Source organism: Octopus sinensis, linkage group LG15 (genome assembly GCF_006345805.1).
Source record: "Octopus sinensis linkage group LG15, ASM634580v1, whole genome shotgun sequence".
Lineage (NCBI taxonomy): Eukaryota > Metazoa > Mollusca > Cephalopoda > Octopoda > Octopodidae > Octopus > Octopus sinensis.
In genome coordinates, this window is record NC_043011.1 from 4,425,430 (window position 1) to 4,442,643 (window position 17,214).

Genomic DNA, 17,214 nt, shown 5'->3' on the forward strand with positions numbered 1-17,214 from the left:
GCTAAAAACGTTTTTCCTTTTCTCCACTTCTGTTTTCTTTCTTCTTCCTCTCTCTCTCTCTTTCTCTCTCTCTTTCTCTCTCCTATCTCCTTTCACACAGGACATCAAAGACATTTTTTCCCTATCATTCAAACATTAAACTAACACCTTATATAGATACACACACACATATTTTCAAAGTTTTTGTAGTATTAGTAGAAAGCGCTACCTCTCCACTCTTCTCTTTCTCCCCCTCTCTCTCCCTCATGCATATATATAAATACATACATATATATATATATATATATATATATATATATAATATATATATATTTGTAAGTATATATATACATGTTAAATATATATATACATTTTTTTTATTTACATATATTTTACACACACACATATACATATATGTTTTATGTATATATATATACATACAGAGATGTACTTGCATAGCAAGTAATTTGATCTGAGATCGTGTGCTGAAACGAAAACAATTGCAGCGTGGAAGGTGTTTATAAGCCATTTAAGAAACACACAAAAGCCGTTCGATTCACTTCAACATTTAAGTTTAAATTGTCAAAATATTTTCGTCGCTAAAATCCGCGACCTGTTCACTGACAAAGTCCGTGCTGCATATATACATACATATATATACATATATTTTATGTATATATGTGCATATACATATATACACACATACACATATATATGTATACATACATGTTATATATATATATATATATATATATATATATACTTTATTTAAAGCAACAGAAAATTCAACAAAACCTGTTATTCTGAGTTTCACGTTGCCGTTCATCGGACAGTTTTTGCTAGTTCCAATCTAGCAAAAACTGTCCGATGAACGGGAACGTGAAACTCAGAGTAACAGGTTTTGTTGAATTTTCTGCTGCTTTAAATAAAGCATATTACTCTACCACTGGTATTTGAGTACTCTTTTTTTCACCTTGTTTCACATTTATGTGTTTACTCCGGTATATATAATATATATATATATATATATATATAATATATTCATATAATTTAGAGAAAAACTTCTATTAAGCAATTCAATAATGAAAGATGTTATTCACACCATATAGAAAACATATACTATAAAAACCTTAATCTAAAAATCAATAAGTACAATGAATAGTAAATAGTAGTAAAAATACTACACGTGTTATATATATATATATATATATATATATATATTTATGAATGTATGTATATAGATATATGTATTGAAAGGGCTTGTAATATTACTAGTTGCCATAACCAGATGAGGACTCAAGATGCATAAACAAGTCTAAGACAAAAGGGTTATATAATGCTATTGTTTCATGATAAACTGCAGTATGTTTTGATCTAGGAATCACATCTATCAAATGGATTGAGCAAGAGAATATATATTCATGGAATGCATCTATGGAAAAATTTTGAGGAGAAAAATCCGATGCAAAAAAAACAAGGATGTAAGAGTTGAAGAATTCATTAACAGAGTTTCTGTTTCTAGGCTTCAGTTCAGATGTAATTTGTTTGCAAATACCTATGTGCATGTTTATAGGAAGAAGGTAGCGATAGCAGCAAAGAGAGAAAGAGAGAGAGAGAGAGAGGGGGGAGTAGTGGTGATTGAGAAGTAGAAAAGGACACAAGACAACTGAAAAAAATGTATTAAAGGTAGAGAGAGAGGGAGGTGGAGGGGAATTTCAGGAAGAGGAGAAGAAAGTTTCTTCTGTAAAGATTTTCATTCCATAGATTTTCATTCAGGCAGATTTTATTTGAAAGAAATGCATGATAAGATGAAAAGGTATTGAGAAGTAAAGAGAAAGAGAGAGAGAGAGCCTGTATGTATATATATATATATATATATTATATATATATATAATATATGGTGTGTGTGTGTGTGTGTGTATGTATATATATATTATATATATATAATTTATTTATTCATTTATTTTATGAGAATAAGATGTATAATGAAAGAAAAAAGCAAAGAAATCAATGAGTGACAAAAATGAATGAGATTAAGAACATCGTATGGAAAAGTTAATACATGTGAAGCTCAAGGTGGGAATAAGTCAGATTAGGAAAAAGTCATTGACTTAATGAATCTATTGTAAAAATATATTGTATTGTAAAAAAATGTAGTATAAATGTATGCAACAAAAATACTGTATATATATATATATATATATATATATGTGTGTGTGTGTGTATGTATATATATATATATAATATATATATATATAATTTATTTATTCATTTATTTTATGAGAATAAGATGTATAATGAAAGAAAAAAGCAAAGAATCAATGAGTGACAAAAATGAATGAGATTAAGAACATCGTATGGAAAAGTTAATACATGTGAAGCTCAAGGTGGGAATAAGTCAGATTAGGAAAAAGTCATTGACTTAATGAATCTATTGTAAAAATATATTGTATTGTAAAAAAATGTAGTATAAATGTATGCAACAAAAATACTGTATATATATATATATATATATATATATATATATATATATATACACACACATATATGCATATATATATTGATGACCCCCTTCGGTCAGGCACTGACCATGGGTTTGCACCTAGAGAGATACCCTCTGAGGCACAAGTCTGGGCAAGGTTGTTTTTTTTTTTTATGGAAGACCAGCAGTCGCCCATGCATACCGGCCTCCCCTCTCCACGTCACCGATGTTGTCCAAGGGAAAGGCAAGGGCTGATACAGCTTGGCACCTGTGACGTCGCAACTCATTTCTACAGCTGAGTGAACTGGAGCAACGTGAAATAAAGTGCCTTGCTCAAGAACACAACACGCAGCCCCGTCCGGGATTCGAGCTCACAACCTCACAATCGTAAGCTCGACGCTCTAACCACTGAGCCATGCGCCTTCACCATATATATATATATATATCCTTAAATCCTTAAAAATGTTTTAGCCCGAAGGCCGCCATATATATATATACAGTGGGGGGAAATAAATATTCGTACATGTCAAAATTCTTTATATATCTAATTTCAAATGAACATAAATGGGATATACCAATACTATATTTGCATACACACGCATAAACTAAGAATATGCAAAAGAAACTAATAAATTATAGTTACTAAGGAATTTATATTCAATTATAAATATTTAGGGGTGAAAAAAGTATTCGTACAGAACATAAATAACTGATAATTATGATTTAATACTTCATAGCATAACCATTAATCAGTTCCACTTCAACCAATCTCTTCTTGTAGTTCTTTATTAATGACTCGCATGTTTCTTAGGAATTTTTTCCCATTCTTCTTGACAAATTTTCTTCAAATCTGGAATGCACGTTGGGGCTCTTGAATGAATTTTAATTTTCAAATAACGCCACAAATTTTCAATGGGGTTAAAGTCAGGTGACTCACTTGGCCATTCTAATAATTTTATATTGTGATCGACAATCCATTTTTTGGTAGACTTCGCCATGTGCTTAGGGTCATTATCCTGTTGTAAAACCCACCCTTCACAAAGCTGGAGCTTTTCTACAGAGTCCCATAAATTACTGCTCAAAATATTTTGGTACATCTCTGCATTCATTCTACCATCTATCACATGTAAATTGCCTCTACCATTTGCAGAGAAACACCCCCACACCATGATGTTGCCACCTCCAAACTTCATGGTAGGAATTGTGTTTTTCGGCGAATAGGCAGTACCATCTTTTCTCTAAACATGGCTACGTGAATTTCTTCCAAACAATTCAATTTTCGACTCGTCTGTCCATAGAACATTTTCCCAGAATGTATCAGGTTTATCTTTATGTTCATAAACAAATTTTAAACGGGCATCTCTATGCCTTTTTGTCAACAGCGGAGTTTTTCTAGGAGAGTGTGACTTCAGTTCATTCCTATAAAGTTCATTGCTGATTGTTCATAGTGTAACACTAGTCCCTGAAGCTAACAAATCTTCTTGCAACTCCTTTCTGGTGATCATTGCGTTTTTTTCGATTCTTCACTTCATTTTTCTTAAAGATCTAGGGGAAATCTTGCATGGTGCACTGGATCATATTCTGTTTTCAACAGTTCCTGATTTTTTATATCTTTGAATAAATGAAGATATGGTAGAAAATGGAATACAAAGGGTCTCTGATATTTTCCTGTAACTTTTACCTGCTTTCCACTGTTCAATAATTAAGTTTTTCACTGTATTTGTGAGTTCTTTACTTTTCACCATTATTACAATACTACTTTATGTTGTCTCAATGTTGAATGAAGAAGCTAGCGTTTTGACACTTAAAAATGACAACTGATAAGATTATTGGAACAAACGAGAAAGTTCTAGTAAAAAAAAATTATTTTAACAGTATTTTGTGGCTTAGAAAATCATAAATTTATTCTGTACGAATACTTTTTTCACCCCTAAATATTTATGATTGTATATAGATTCCTTAGTAACTATAATTTATTAGTTTCTTTTGCATATTCTTAGTTTATGCATCTGTATGCAAATATAGTATTGGTATATCCCATTTATGTTCATTAGAAATTAAATAAATAAAGAATTTTGACGTGTACGAATATTTATTTCCCCACACTGTATATATATATTCTGAATTTGTGTGAATGTGTACAGAATAATATATCAGTTGAATAAAGTTAAAACATGGTCTGGTTTTCACATTTTTTTTTAATGGCATTTTAACATTAACTTAGCGCTTTCATACATTTGGTAGTAATGAGTAGATTTCATAACATATTTAACTGACTGTTGAGTTCTTGATAACGGTAGTACTTCTGAGAATGCTCCAACAATCTGAATTTATGGAATACGGTTTTGACCAATCCACATGCAGCTTAAACATCACGCTTTACCAGGCGTACCGATATTCAGTAATCTCTTTTACTCTTTTACTTGTTTCAGTCATTTGACTGCGGCCATGCTGGAGCACCGCCTTTTATTGAGCAACTCAACCCCGGGACTTATTCTTTTTGTAAGCCCAGTACTTATTCTATCGGTCTCTTTTGCCGAACCGCTAAGTAACGGGGACATAAACACACCAGCATCGGTTGTCAAGCAATATTAGGGGTACAAACACACACACGCATATATATATATACTAGCAGTATCGCCCGGCGTTGCTCGGGTTTGTAAGGGAAATAACTATAAAGCATTTTTAGAGAGTTATAGCCAAAAAATAGCAAAAAAATGGGAAAAAAATTATGGTAAATTTTTTTTGATAGTTAAAAAGGTCGAGTTGCGTCTCCTAGACCATCGGTGGTTTGTGTTTCTGATTGTCGACCCCATGTCGAATTTATCGATCTTTTTCAGAACTGGGGGAACTTTTCAAAATTTTCGCTGCGTTAGTTTTGAATTATGACATTGGGCTATGTGTGTGTCAAGTTTCATCAGAATCAGTTGAAAGCCGTGGTCAGGGTGAGGGTACAACCAAACAGACACATAGAAACACACACAGACAAACTGCCGTTTATATAGAGAGAGATATACATATATCCACATATATACGACGGGCTTCTTTCAGTTTCCATCTACGAAATCCACTCACAAGGCTTTGGTCGGCCTGAGGCTATAGTAGAAGACACTTGCCCAAGGTGCCACACAGTGGGACTGAACCTGGAACCATGTGGTTGGTAAACAAGCTACTTACCACACAGCCACTCCTGCGTCTGTTTATAATCATAGGTTAAAGGATATTTTTTAATCCACCTCATTAACTGATTGTTATATTATTGTTGTTATTTCCGTTCAGAACAGGTTTGAACATTTTCATAAACCATTTTCCCTTTCTCTTTCTTCCAACCTGACTTGTGTCATGTAGTTTGTGGAAAGGAGAAATTAGAAACATTTTCTCACCACATGTTTCTATATGTTTGCTCTGTGGAATTTGGTGAACATTGTTGTCTGTGGACTCATGAGCATTCCAGTAATGCATTTCCTGTCTCGCCTTTATTTAGTTCTTCGCAATTCGGGCATTTAATACAGTAGATCAAATTTGAGCTTTTGCATTTCATATCTGCATTTGTGAAAATCTGACCATTTTTTTTTCTAATGGATCTACTTGTATGTATGTATTGACACCATTCCACATCTGTTATCATTACACTTGGATACTGTGAATGTCTTATCTTGTTTGTCCATGTTGAGTTTTGTCTTTGTTAATAGTTTCTTCAAGTTATGTGGTTGTCTTTTGCTTAAGATAAGTGTTTGATTAGCTATTATGTTTTTTAATTTTTTACTTTGTTTTATGATTGGCAATTTTGTTTTAATACTTTGATACTTTGATAGGTTTCAGCCATTATTGGCCCAGGCCATGTCTAACTTAATAGCACCACCTGGTGAAGTCTTTCAAGTCAGAATTTGGGCACTATGGCCCACTCAAGTAGAGAGTTATTGTTTACAGAGACATATCCGGGTGCAGGAGGTTTATCCATGATTTCTTGAAGGAATCTGTCCAAAGACTTCTTGAACCCTATAGGGTCTGTTTCTGTTTTAATGTGTTTTGGTGTAATGTTAAAGAGAGCGGGGCCAATTGAGGTGAAATAATTGTGCCGTATTGCTGTTATGAGATGAGAGTGAGAATTTTGTTGTGGGCAGATGGGACAGGGCCCAAGCCTTGGATGTACCTTAAAGGTGATGCCAATGTTTTAATGATGTTAAAAATCATTTGGTGATGTATATTGTGTGTTACTAGAAATGGTATTGTGTTTGGTTGATGGTTTTGCTTTCTCGTGTTGCCCTAAGTTGTTCTATAGGTATCCCATTTGCTCACTGTATGCTGTTTTCTATAAGTAAGAGAGGGCAATTGTGCTTGAACAGAAATCTTTTGAGTTCTATAAGTCCTGTGTTTCTGGTATTTGGATCATTTACTATGGTACAAATTTTCCTGGTTAGACAGTACGGGATGACTCGTTTTGTGTGTGTTGGATGGCATGATTTGTAATTTAGATGCTGGTGTGTGTGTCTGTGCTTTTGTAATAAATATCAGTTGTGATTGTGGTGTTGTTTTTAATTACCATTATGTCAAGAGATGGTAATTATGTGTTGCTCATTTCACTTGTAAATTTGAGACTAGGGTGTAGAGTGTTGAGAAGGGTGCAGAATTCTTCCAGATTTTCTAGGGGTTTGGCCCAAATTAGGAAACAATCATCGGGGTATCTTTTCCATGTGTCCTCTGTCTTTTAAAGGTCATGCTGTGGTTCTCTTCAATTTTGTTTTATAGGTTTTGTTGAAAAGGAATGTTTTGCTTATGAAGATGATTACCACCAAATGCATGAAAGTGCTAATTGAACTTTATGAACATTACAAAATATTTTTTTAATGTTAAAATACCATAATGAAAAAAAAAAAAGTGAAAACCTGACCATGTTTTAATCGTATTCAACTGATATATATATATATATATATATATATATATATGTGTGTGTGTGTGTGTGTGTGTGTGTGTGTGTGTATGTATGTATGTATTTATATAAGGATGGATGAATGTATGTATAGTTTATAGTTCTATTATAGGTCTTCTTCTTCTTCTTAATCCTTTTTGCCCCTTGTGGAGCATAGGGCCTCAACAATTGTTTTCCACTTTTGGCAGTCATTGGCGTGTTTCTTGGCTGCTTCCCATGTAAGGCCGGTGGTCCTGAGCTCATCCAAAATACTCCACTTCCATGTCTGCTTCGGGCATCCTTGCTTCCTTTTCTCTTGCGGGTTCCAGTCAAGTGCTTGTCGTGTCACATTTGGGGGTTCTTTCAGCAGTGTGTGTCCAATCCATCTCCATTTCCTTCGTCTAATCTGAACATGTATGGGCTCCTGGTTGGCCCTTTTGCACAGGTTGGTGTTTGGCACTCTGTCGAACCACTTCAGATGGAGGATCTGCCGGAGACATCTGTTGATGAAGGTCTGGATCTTCTTGTAGTTCCTGCAGGTGGCTCTCCATGTTTCAAAGCCATACAAAGCCATATAGGTGGGAGCAGCTAAATAAGTACTCTATCCAATGAGAGATAAATATCATTTGATATATAGAATTTGCAAAAGAGCTACTTATAATTTCACGCTTTAGAGATACAATAAATTGACATATTTATATAACATGCCATGTATCTCAAAGCAATCATTCTGGTTCAGTGCATATCACTAGATGTACTTAAAAGCCAGGATGCTGGTCTTTGATAAAACATGAGAGAAAATGAGAAGTGAAAGAATGGGACGAAGGCCGATGCAAAAGGTAGAATGAGTGAGAAACTGAGCTTCTTCTGTCAAACTGGATGATGCCAGCTGCTTTGGATTGAAGTGCTATCTCACAGGCTTTGGCCTCCTCTTTGTTATACTATTTGACACCAGCTGGATTAGTTATGATTTCTACAAACAAAGAGGATGAAGATTTTGGTTTTCTTACCTTCCTTTTCTTTCTTCTCATTTTTTTTTTCATGTTTTCTCATAGACCAGCATATTTGTTTTTAAATACATCTAACAATATGCAAGGAACATGAAAGATTGCTTTCCAAGTTATATAAATCTGCCAATTTATTGCATCTCTAAAACATGAAACTATTGGTAGCTCTTTTGTAAATTGTCTATATATATATATATATATATATATTTCTTTACTACCCACAAGGGGCTAAACATAGAGAGGACAGACAAACGGGTTGAGTCGATTACATCGACCCCAGTACATAACTGGTACTTAATTTATCGACCCCGAAAGGATGAAAAGCAAAGTCGACCTCGGCGGAATTTGAACCCAGAAGGTAACGGCAGGCGAAATACAGCTACGCATTTTGCCCGGCGCGCTAACGTTTCTGCCAGCACACCGCCCTATTGTCTATATATATAAACACACATATGCACACACACACACATACATAGTTTTACCAGTGTGTGTTATGTGTGTTTTTCTTTTTTCTTTCTTTCATTTTGTCTTTCGCTGATAAAATGAAGAAACTGGTACTTTTCAAAAGTTGCCGCTTGTATATTTGTTCTGGCTCCAATTCTCCAACACATTTTTATCACTCCTACCATCAGATATACTAGAAAACTGAAACCAACAACACTTGATCATTAATATAATATATATAAATCACAGTATGTGTGTGTATAATGACTAATGCATACATTTCCACAATTCTCAACCAATTTTCACCAAACTTTACACACGTATTCCTTATATCCCAAGGATGCTCATGCACTAAACATTTTGCCCAGAGCTCTTGTATAAATGAACCCAAATGGACATAGTTTTTTTGTATGTAGGGTCTTCAAAGGACAGTTGCATTTGCTTGGAACAATATAAATTATATAAGTAAATTAATACATCTATATCATCTCAATTCGCCTAAATATTAGATGGTACCAAATTTCCTGAGAATTTTAACTATGATGGACTAATGTTTACCATGACAAAACCTAATGCTTTTAAACTGGATCTAAATCTAAGAACAGGTTCTTAAGATATATTCTGGGAATTCTGAAAATATTTGTATCTACATTAGTTTATAGTGTTTATGAAACTTTTATCCACTCAAAATCCGAATATCTTTTTATTGCTGAGATTGGGCTTTATCATAAATACCAAAATAAAATAAAAATGAAAGTAAAAAAATGGCACCAGAATCTAAGAACATTATGGTTGTTGGTTGCATCAGCAAAAATTAGTTCAATAATGTTTGAGAAATGAAATGTTTTTCCACCTTAAGAAAATAATCCCAACATTTCTGGTAGTCCTACCCTAGTTTACTCAAAGGGGACTGTACTTGAAATATGCCAGAATATTTTTGATCTCCTGAGACAATCTAATTCCATTTTGTGAACTTCGTGTAAATTCTCTTTCAGTACAACTTCACACAGGGCATATTTCCAGATAAGGAGCAGAAAAATGGGTGAGAATGAAGAGTGTATTTGGGAAATAACTTTGCAACGGATGAAACCCTTTCGTTACTGAATTTATTTTGTGATGCTCTGTGTTTCTTTCAATTATTTTAAATATAACAAAGAATTTAGTTAAATAACTTAAATTATCATTCAGCTAGTGTTATGAACATAAATTGCGAATAAGGTTTGGTGAAAGATTTTAATTAAAAACTTATGGAAACAAGACATGTATATTAAAGAGCCAGAGCCGGTTTCAGCCGGGTTGGTAATGAAAGGGTTAATGATACATGTATGGTGGATAAAGAGAGGGAGATTGGCAGAGATATGCATTTGTTGCAAAGAAGTTTAGTATAGAATGGGCACACATATGCACATGCACAGAGAGAGAGTGCATTCAGATAATGAGCAGTGAGGACTGAGACAGTTTGTGGACTCTGGTTTGAAGCTGTAGTACTGCAGTGAGTTCTATAGTACCTCAGAAAGATTTGAACACTGTACTGCAAGTTAAGAAAACAATTATCTGTTTTTGAAGTGCTTTCTTTAGTTACTGAAGTAAGATGGTCCTACCCTTTGTACCATTTTGAACTGGGTTTTTTCCCCCCAGGATAATAATAATAATAATAATAATAATTCTTTCTTTTTATTGACAACAAGGGCTAATATAAATCAAAAACATTAAAGGACGACACAAGACGATAAACAAAGGGTTTTACAAAAAATAAGTCCGTGTAAACATTTCATAATGAAGATAACAATATAACAAGTAAAAACTGCCAATAGGTTATAGGTGCTTTGAAGGTTACTCGGGGAAAACCCATAGAAGCCACATGTGTCTGGTCAACAGGGCGAGAGTCCTTTCTCCCTTTTATACCTTTTTTTACAGATGTAATCTCAGAATTGGTCTCACCTTCTTTTCAAGAGGAACTTGAAAAAGTTGATGAGGCCTTGGTCAAAGAGGAAAGTGTCTGACTTTAGCCCTTTCAAACGGGTCCACCATACCACTTCTTTTGCTACAGCCACCAGACAAATGAAAATTGCCTTCACCTCCAGGTTAAAGGAAGCCTGGATGGTCTGCTCTATGAGTTTTACGTTTCAATGCCAGACTTGTTTGTGGGCCGCTTGGCAGACATCTACTGCAGCTAGCAACAAAACGGGAGAATTCCTACTTTTGTTTGTCGAGTGGTGGTGGTGGCACTGCCGAGAAAGGACCTAAACTAGGGGGACGTCATAGAAAACTTCAATAATAATAATAATAATGATGATGATGATGATGATGATGATGATGGTGATGGTGGTGGTGGTGGTGGTGGTGGTATTAACAGTAATAGGCACTGCAAACATGCTACATAAAACACTTACGTACAGTGAAAATAAGAACATGACAGAAAACCACAGCACGTACCCAAGGCACACAGAGCTGCACTCAATAGTGCAGTGAACGCACGTGATAAAGATAAGACTACTGAATAATAATAATAATAATAATAATAATAATAATAATAATAATAATGATAATGTGTTTCTTGTGGAATAAATGTCATTTCAATGTCATTTGCAGTTTCCCGACCCAACCCTTCTTGTAAAAAAAAAATGGTAGTACAGGTAACAACAGTAACTGTGAATTCACACCCAGAAATATTGGTGCTTACTATTGTTGTTCTTAGTGTTGTGAACATTACAGGGAAAACATTTTCGTGTATGGTTAGTGATTAAAGTTACTTTGCTACATACTTCAGAAGTCTGTGATCATCACAACTTCTCTTTTTTTCTTCGTTACTGGTAATTAGCAGTCATGTTGGACTATTTGCACAGTGTTTTCTTAATTTTCTTCATTTTCCCCTTTGATTCTTTTTCTTTATTTTACTATATTTGCATTTTTCTTTTGTAACAGAACAGTCAGGTTACAAGTGAACAACTATGAGAGCATTACAACAACATGGAATGTCATTGGATATATTAAAGGGGAATTGGAACCAGGTAAGAGCAACCCTTACATAATACGCATAGCGAACTGTTTTTTGTGGATTGGTGTCCCCTGGCTAAATAACAGGACAAATGAATGCAGCTGTTCCAGAGATTTATCTCAATATTTTGTTGAAATTTACAAATTAACAAATTAACAAATTTACAAATTAACAAATTAACAAATTTACAAAGTTTACAAATTTACAAATTTTACAAATTTACAAATTTTACAAATTTACAAATTTTACAAATTTACAAATTAACAAATTTACAAATTTACAAATTTACAAATTAATAAATTTTACAAATTAAGCCAACATAAACTAGTGTAGTGTAACAAATAGCATAAACTAGTGTAGTGTAACAAATACTTAAGAGAAATGCATTTGTGTTGTGGTTTACATATGTAGAAACATTGAAGCACCCATCACAGATTTGTGTTGGAAAGTTAAGATATTTTCATATTTGTATACTCTTTACTCTTTTACTTGTTTCAGTCATTTGACTGCGGCCATGCTGGGGCACCGCCTTTAGTCGAGCAAATCGACCCTAGGATTTATTCTTTGTAAGCCTAGTACTTATTCTATCGGTCTCATATTCCGGACCGCTAAGTTACGGGGACGTAAACACACCAGCATCAGTTGTCAAGCAATGCTAGGGGGACAAACACAGACATACACACACACACACACACATATATATATATATATATATATATATATATATATATACGACGGGCTTCTTTCAGTTTCCGTCTACCAAATCCACTCACAAGGCTTTGGTCAGCCCGAGGCTATAGTAGAAGACACTTGCCCAAGATGCCACGCAGTGGGACTGAACCTGGAACCATGTGGTTGGTTAGCAAGCTACTTACCACACAGCCACTCCTGCGCCTATGTATGTGCTTAATTGTTTGTGTGTGTGTGTGTGTGTGTGTTTGGGGAGTAACCACTTAATAAAATCTGTGCCTTGGATATCTATCCAAAGTGATTGGTTCAGCAATTATTATTTGCCTCTATATAAATATCTTATGGAAGAATGGTAACTATATGGGCATAGCTGTGTGGTAAGAAGGTTGCTTCCCAACCAAATGGTGTCACTGTGTGACATCTTGGGCAAATAAAACTCCAGGCTGAAAAAAGTCTTTTGAGTAGATTTGGTTAATGGAAACTGAAAGAAGCCTGTTGTGTGTGTGTGCACGCGCACACGCGTGTGTGTGTGTATATATCTAATATAATAAATGCGAAAACTAATTTCTGTGTGTCAGTGTGTCACACTCTGACTTCCCATCACTATTCAGTGACACTCCTACTATTGCTCATGTTGGGGTGGGAGTAATAGTAGGCATAGAGATGGTGGCAAAGACAGAGAGAGAGAGAGAGAGAAATTTAAGGAGAGTTGATATTTTTATTAAAAGTAGTAGTGTTGATAGTGGCAGTGGGAGTAATAATAGGAGAGAGAGAGAGAGAGAGAGAGAGAGAGAGAGAGAGAGAGAGAGAGAAAAAGAGGAGCTGACCACTGAACTAAGATACTGAACGAATACACACATTTAGCCTTTTTGCAATGGTAATGGGGCGATAGTAATAGTATGAGCTGCAATTGCGATATAGGCAGAGGCAGCGGTGATGGTGGTGGTAGCCAAGGTGGTTAGTGGTGAGAGCAAGCAATGTAAAAGACAGTGGTGATGGTGGTGGAGGGGAAGGTGGCGAAGTCAGTGCAAAACATGGTGGAAAAAATAGTACTCAAATACCAAAGGTAGAGTAATATGATGTTACTACAGCTGCAAAATTATCACAGAACTGTTATTCAGTTTCACATTCCCATTCATCAGACAATTGTGATGAAAGCACATATATATATATATATGTGTGTATATATATATATATATATAATATATATATATATATTATATATATATATATATATGTGTATATATATATATATGTGTATATATATATATACACATAGTGGAGGCGCAATGGCCTAGTGGTTAGGGCAGCGGACTCGCGGTCGTAGGATCGCGGTTTTGATTCCCAGACCGGGCGTTGTGAGTGTTTATTGAGCGAAAACACCTAAAAAGCTCCACGAGACTCTGGCAGGGGATGGTGATCCCTGCTGTACACTTTCACCACACTTTCTCCCACTCTTTCTTCTGTTGGCCTGCTTGCTTAGCCAGCGGGGTGGCATCATTCGAAGGCTAAAACAATGCGAAGCGCATTGTGACCAGCGATGTGTAACAACACGTGATATATATATATATATATATATATATATATATATATATATGTATACACACACACACATACACATACATATATATGTATATGTGTGTGTTTGGCCTAACCACCCATCCCCCACTTGACAACTAGTGTTGGTTTGTTTACATCTATGTAACTTAGAGGTTTGGCAAGACACAAAATTAAATATGCACTAAACTTAAAAATATGTGTATGTTTGTGTGTCTGTGTTTGTCCCCCTAGCATTGCTTCACAACCGATGCTGGTGTGTTTATGTCCCCGTCACTTAGCGGTTCAGCAAAAGAGACCGATAGAATAAGTACTGGGCTTACAAAGAATAAGTCCCGGGGTCGAGATGCTCGATTAAAGGCGGTGCTCCAGCATGGCCGCAGTCAAATGACTGAAACAAGTAAAAGAGTAAGAGTATTAGGTTTGACTTCTTTAATAAATCCTTCAGGACAGAGCTCCAGCATGACCACAATCCAATGACAAACTAGTAAAAAAAAAAAAAGAAAATGATAAAAGATATAAAAGTAAAATAAATGGCTTGTTGTTGGTTTTACCAATACATGCTATACAGTAGAATCAATACTGATGCTGGTGCCATGTTAAACGCAAGCACTCATGCTGGTGCCACGTTAAAAGTGCCCAATATGCTTTGTGAAGTGGTTGGTGTCATAATCTGAGTATCATCATCATCGTTTGACATCTGCCTTCCATGCTGTCATGGGTGGGCTGGTTTGACAAGAGCCAGCCAGGCAGAAGCCTGTACCAGATTTTCTGTAACTGTTTGGGCAGGATTTTTGCAGCTGGATGCCCTTCCTAACACCAACCCCTCAGCAGTGTGGCCTTAGAGATTTTTTCGTGGCACAAGCACAGGCCAGGTCAGTTTTGGCAAGGCTTTTACAGCTGGATGCCCTTCCAAACACCAAGTACTTTACAGTGTGGACTAAGTGCTTTCAAGTGGCACCTGCAGTGACAGGGTCACCAAGTACTTGCATGACAAAAAAAAAACTCTTTTGAGAGGGGAGGAGCATTGGAGGAAGACATCTTGTGTTGGATGTTGAAAGGTTATTGTGAGGCAGAGAGACAGAAACAGGTGTCTTGCTGAAGAGGAGGTATAGGGTTACCCTACTGGAGAGAGAGAGATAATTTCTTTATTCACCATAAGGTTGAGAAAAAGAAGGGACGATATGAGGACAGACAAAACAAACATTGGGGTCGGGGTATTGAATGAGAGGAAATGTATGAATAAACAAACAATTAAAATATATACAATAAAATGAGAATGACTGATTTACAAAAAATGAAGCAGAGGACGCGGTCGACCCCACAAACCTCATACTCACGCTGAAGACTTTGCAGAGAGCAGGAATGAAGACAGAAACAGGTGCACTGACACAAAGGAAATACTTGGTTACCCAAATATCATTTATAAAGAGACACTTATACCACACAGCAGGATTGAACCTGAAGCCTCATCATTGCAAAGCAGTCTTCTTAACCATTTAGACATACTACATGGATAAATGGTTAAGCTACATAGTTACCAATACACTCACACACATTACATATGTGTAATGTTCTTATTGTTTAACCAAGGTCAGCTCTGCCCATCCTATATCCTTTCAGATTCAACGTTTCTAAGACTATATTTATCTTATTGTTTTATTTATTTATTTTAAACACTAGGATGTTGTGAAAAGGAAAACTGGCTGTTATTTTCCAGTGACAACACAGACATTTCCTTATTACGTGTCATATGTATATATGCTATTTCTCACGTAGCATTTAATTGGCTTTCCAAGAATCAAGCATTGTACCAGTTTTGTATTCAAACTGGTCAGTTCCTTCACCTACCTACTTTGTCATTGTAAAATAAACAATCATATCACCAAAATCTTGAAACTGTGAAACTATGTATGGTTAATTCAAGACAATATGAATAAATAAGCATTATATTTGACGGCATTATATTTGAATGCTAAATGGTTAAGTCAGCTAGGTAAAGACTACACCTCCAATTAATATTCATGCAAGGAGGAGCTGTCTTCTGCTTTGCAAACTAATAAATTAGTTATATGGAGGTTATTGTGCTTCGTGTGATAGATCAAAAGTGATTTTTGCTCAACAGAAATTATAATTATGATTTATAAGTATCAGACTCTCTTCTTTTTCCTGCAAATATCCATTCAAATTTTGGTTAATTGAAATTTCAAGAGTTTTCTAACTTGCTTCCTTTGAGAGAATTTCCATTAATGCCTATGAATTTTCTTCTTTTATCATGAATTTTGTGAATCAATTTTGGTTCAGATTATGTTTGATAGCCAGCACTTAACTACATAATCTACATAGAGATAGTACCCTTGAGAAATATTCAAATGTTATTCTTTTAAATTTACTAATCAGTGAATTATTTTCACACCAAAATTATATATCTCTCCAGGTCATTCTTTAGTCAATCAGCTTTGTGTTGTCTATGTTATGCCAAGATCTAATAGTACTCCATCCTGTCTAGAGCTATCACCATAGCTACCTGAGATAGGATCCATTTACTCCCTTCTTGCATATCTCAACTTAAATATTAGTCTATAAAAATATTCAGAATTATCATATTGTCCCATTTGAGAAATGCTGCTTTAATTTTAATTGATTAAAAACTATTGCCAGTTCACCACATTACATACGGTAGCCTGAACTTGTATATTCTTTATGCAGAAGAGATTCTTTGGGAGTTTTCTAGTATCATTACAATAAATCAGTTGTCAGATGTATAGGGTACCTATCCTGAAGTGGTACCTATTTATTATTTGATAAGAATATGCCATTTCTAGAAACTGCCATTGCAGCAACTTGTTTTATTTGATGTAATTTGTTAGGAGAGTTTTCTTTTTGAAACACCCTTAACTCCTGTAGAGATATACGCATGTGTATATACACACATAAGCTCACCCATATTCAAAAGTGCTTTAGAAATATACAGGAATACAGTTTGAAACAAAAACAGAAGCGTACACTTTTACCTAATATTTCAGCATCTTGGCTTCAGAAATAAATTTCATTAAAAAAAAAAGCATAGAGATTGAGCTCAGCTCTGATCTGCATATATATGTTAGGATGGGAATATATGTTTGGGTTAGTTGTGAAACATTAGCAT

General features: G+C 35.0%; 1 protein-coding gene across 10 annotated transcripts in view; it reads left to right on the forward strand.

The window, feature by feature from the left end:
• Nucleotides 1-17,214, forward strand: part of LOC115219722 (N-acetylated-alpha-linked acidic dipeptidase 2) — a 785,126-nt gene that overhangs the window by 683,639 nt on the left and 84,273 nt on the right. For all 10 annotated transcript variants that reach the window (XM_036509422.1, XM_036509419.1, XM_036509418.1 and 7 more), the window contains one exon: nt 11,747-11,832. In XM_036509422.1, the coding sequence (XP_036365315.1) occupies nt 11,747-11,832 (86 nt within the window). The remainder of the gene's footprint in view (nt 1-11,746; nt 11,833-17,214) is intronic.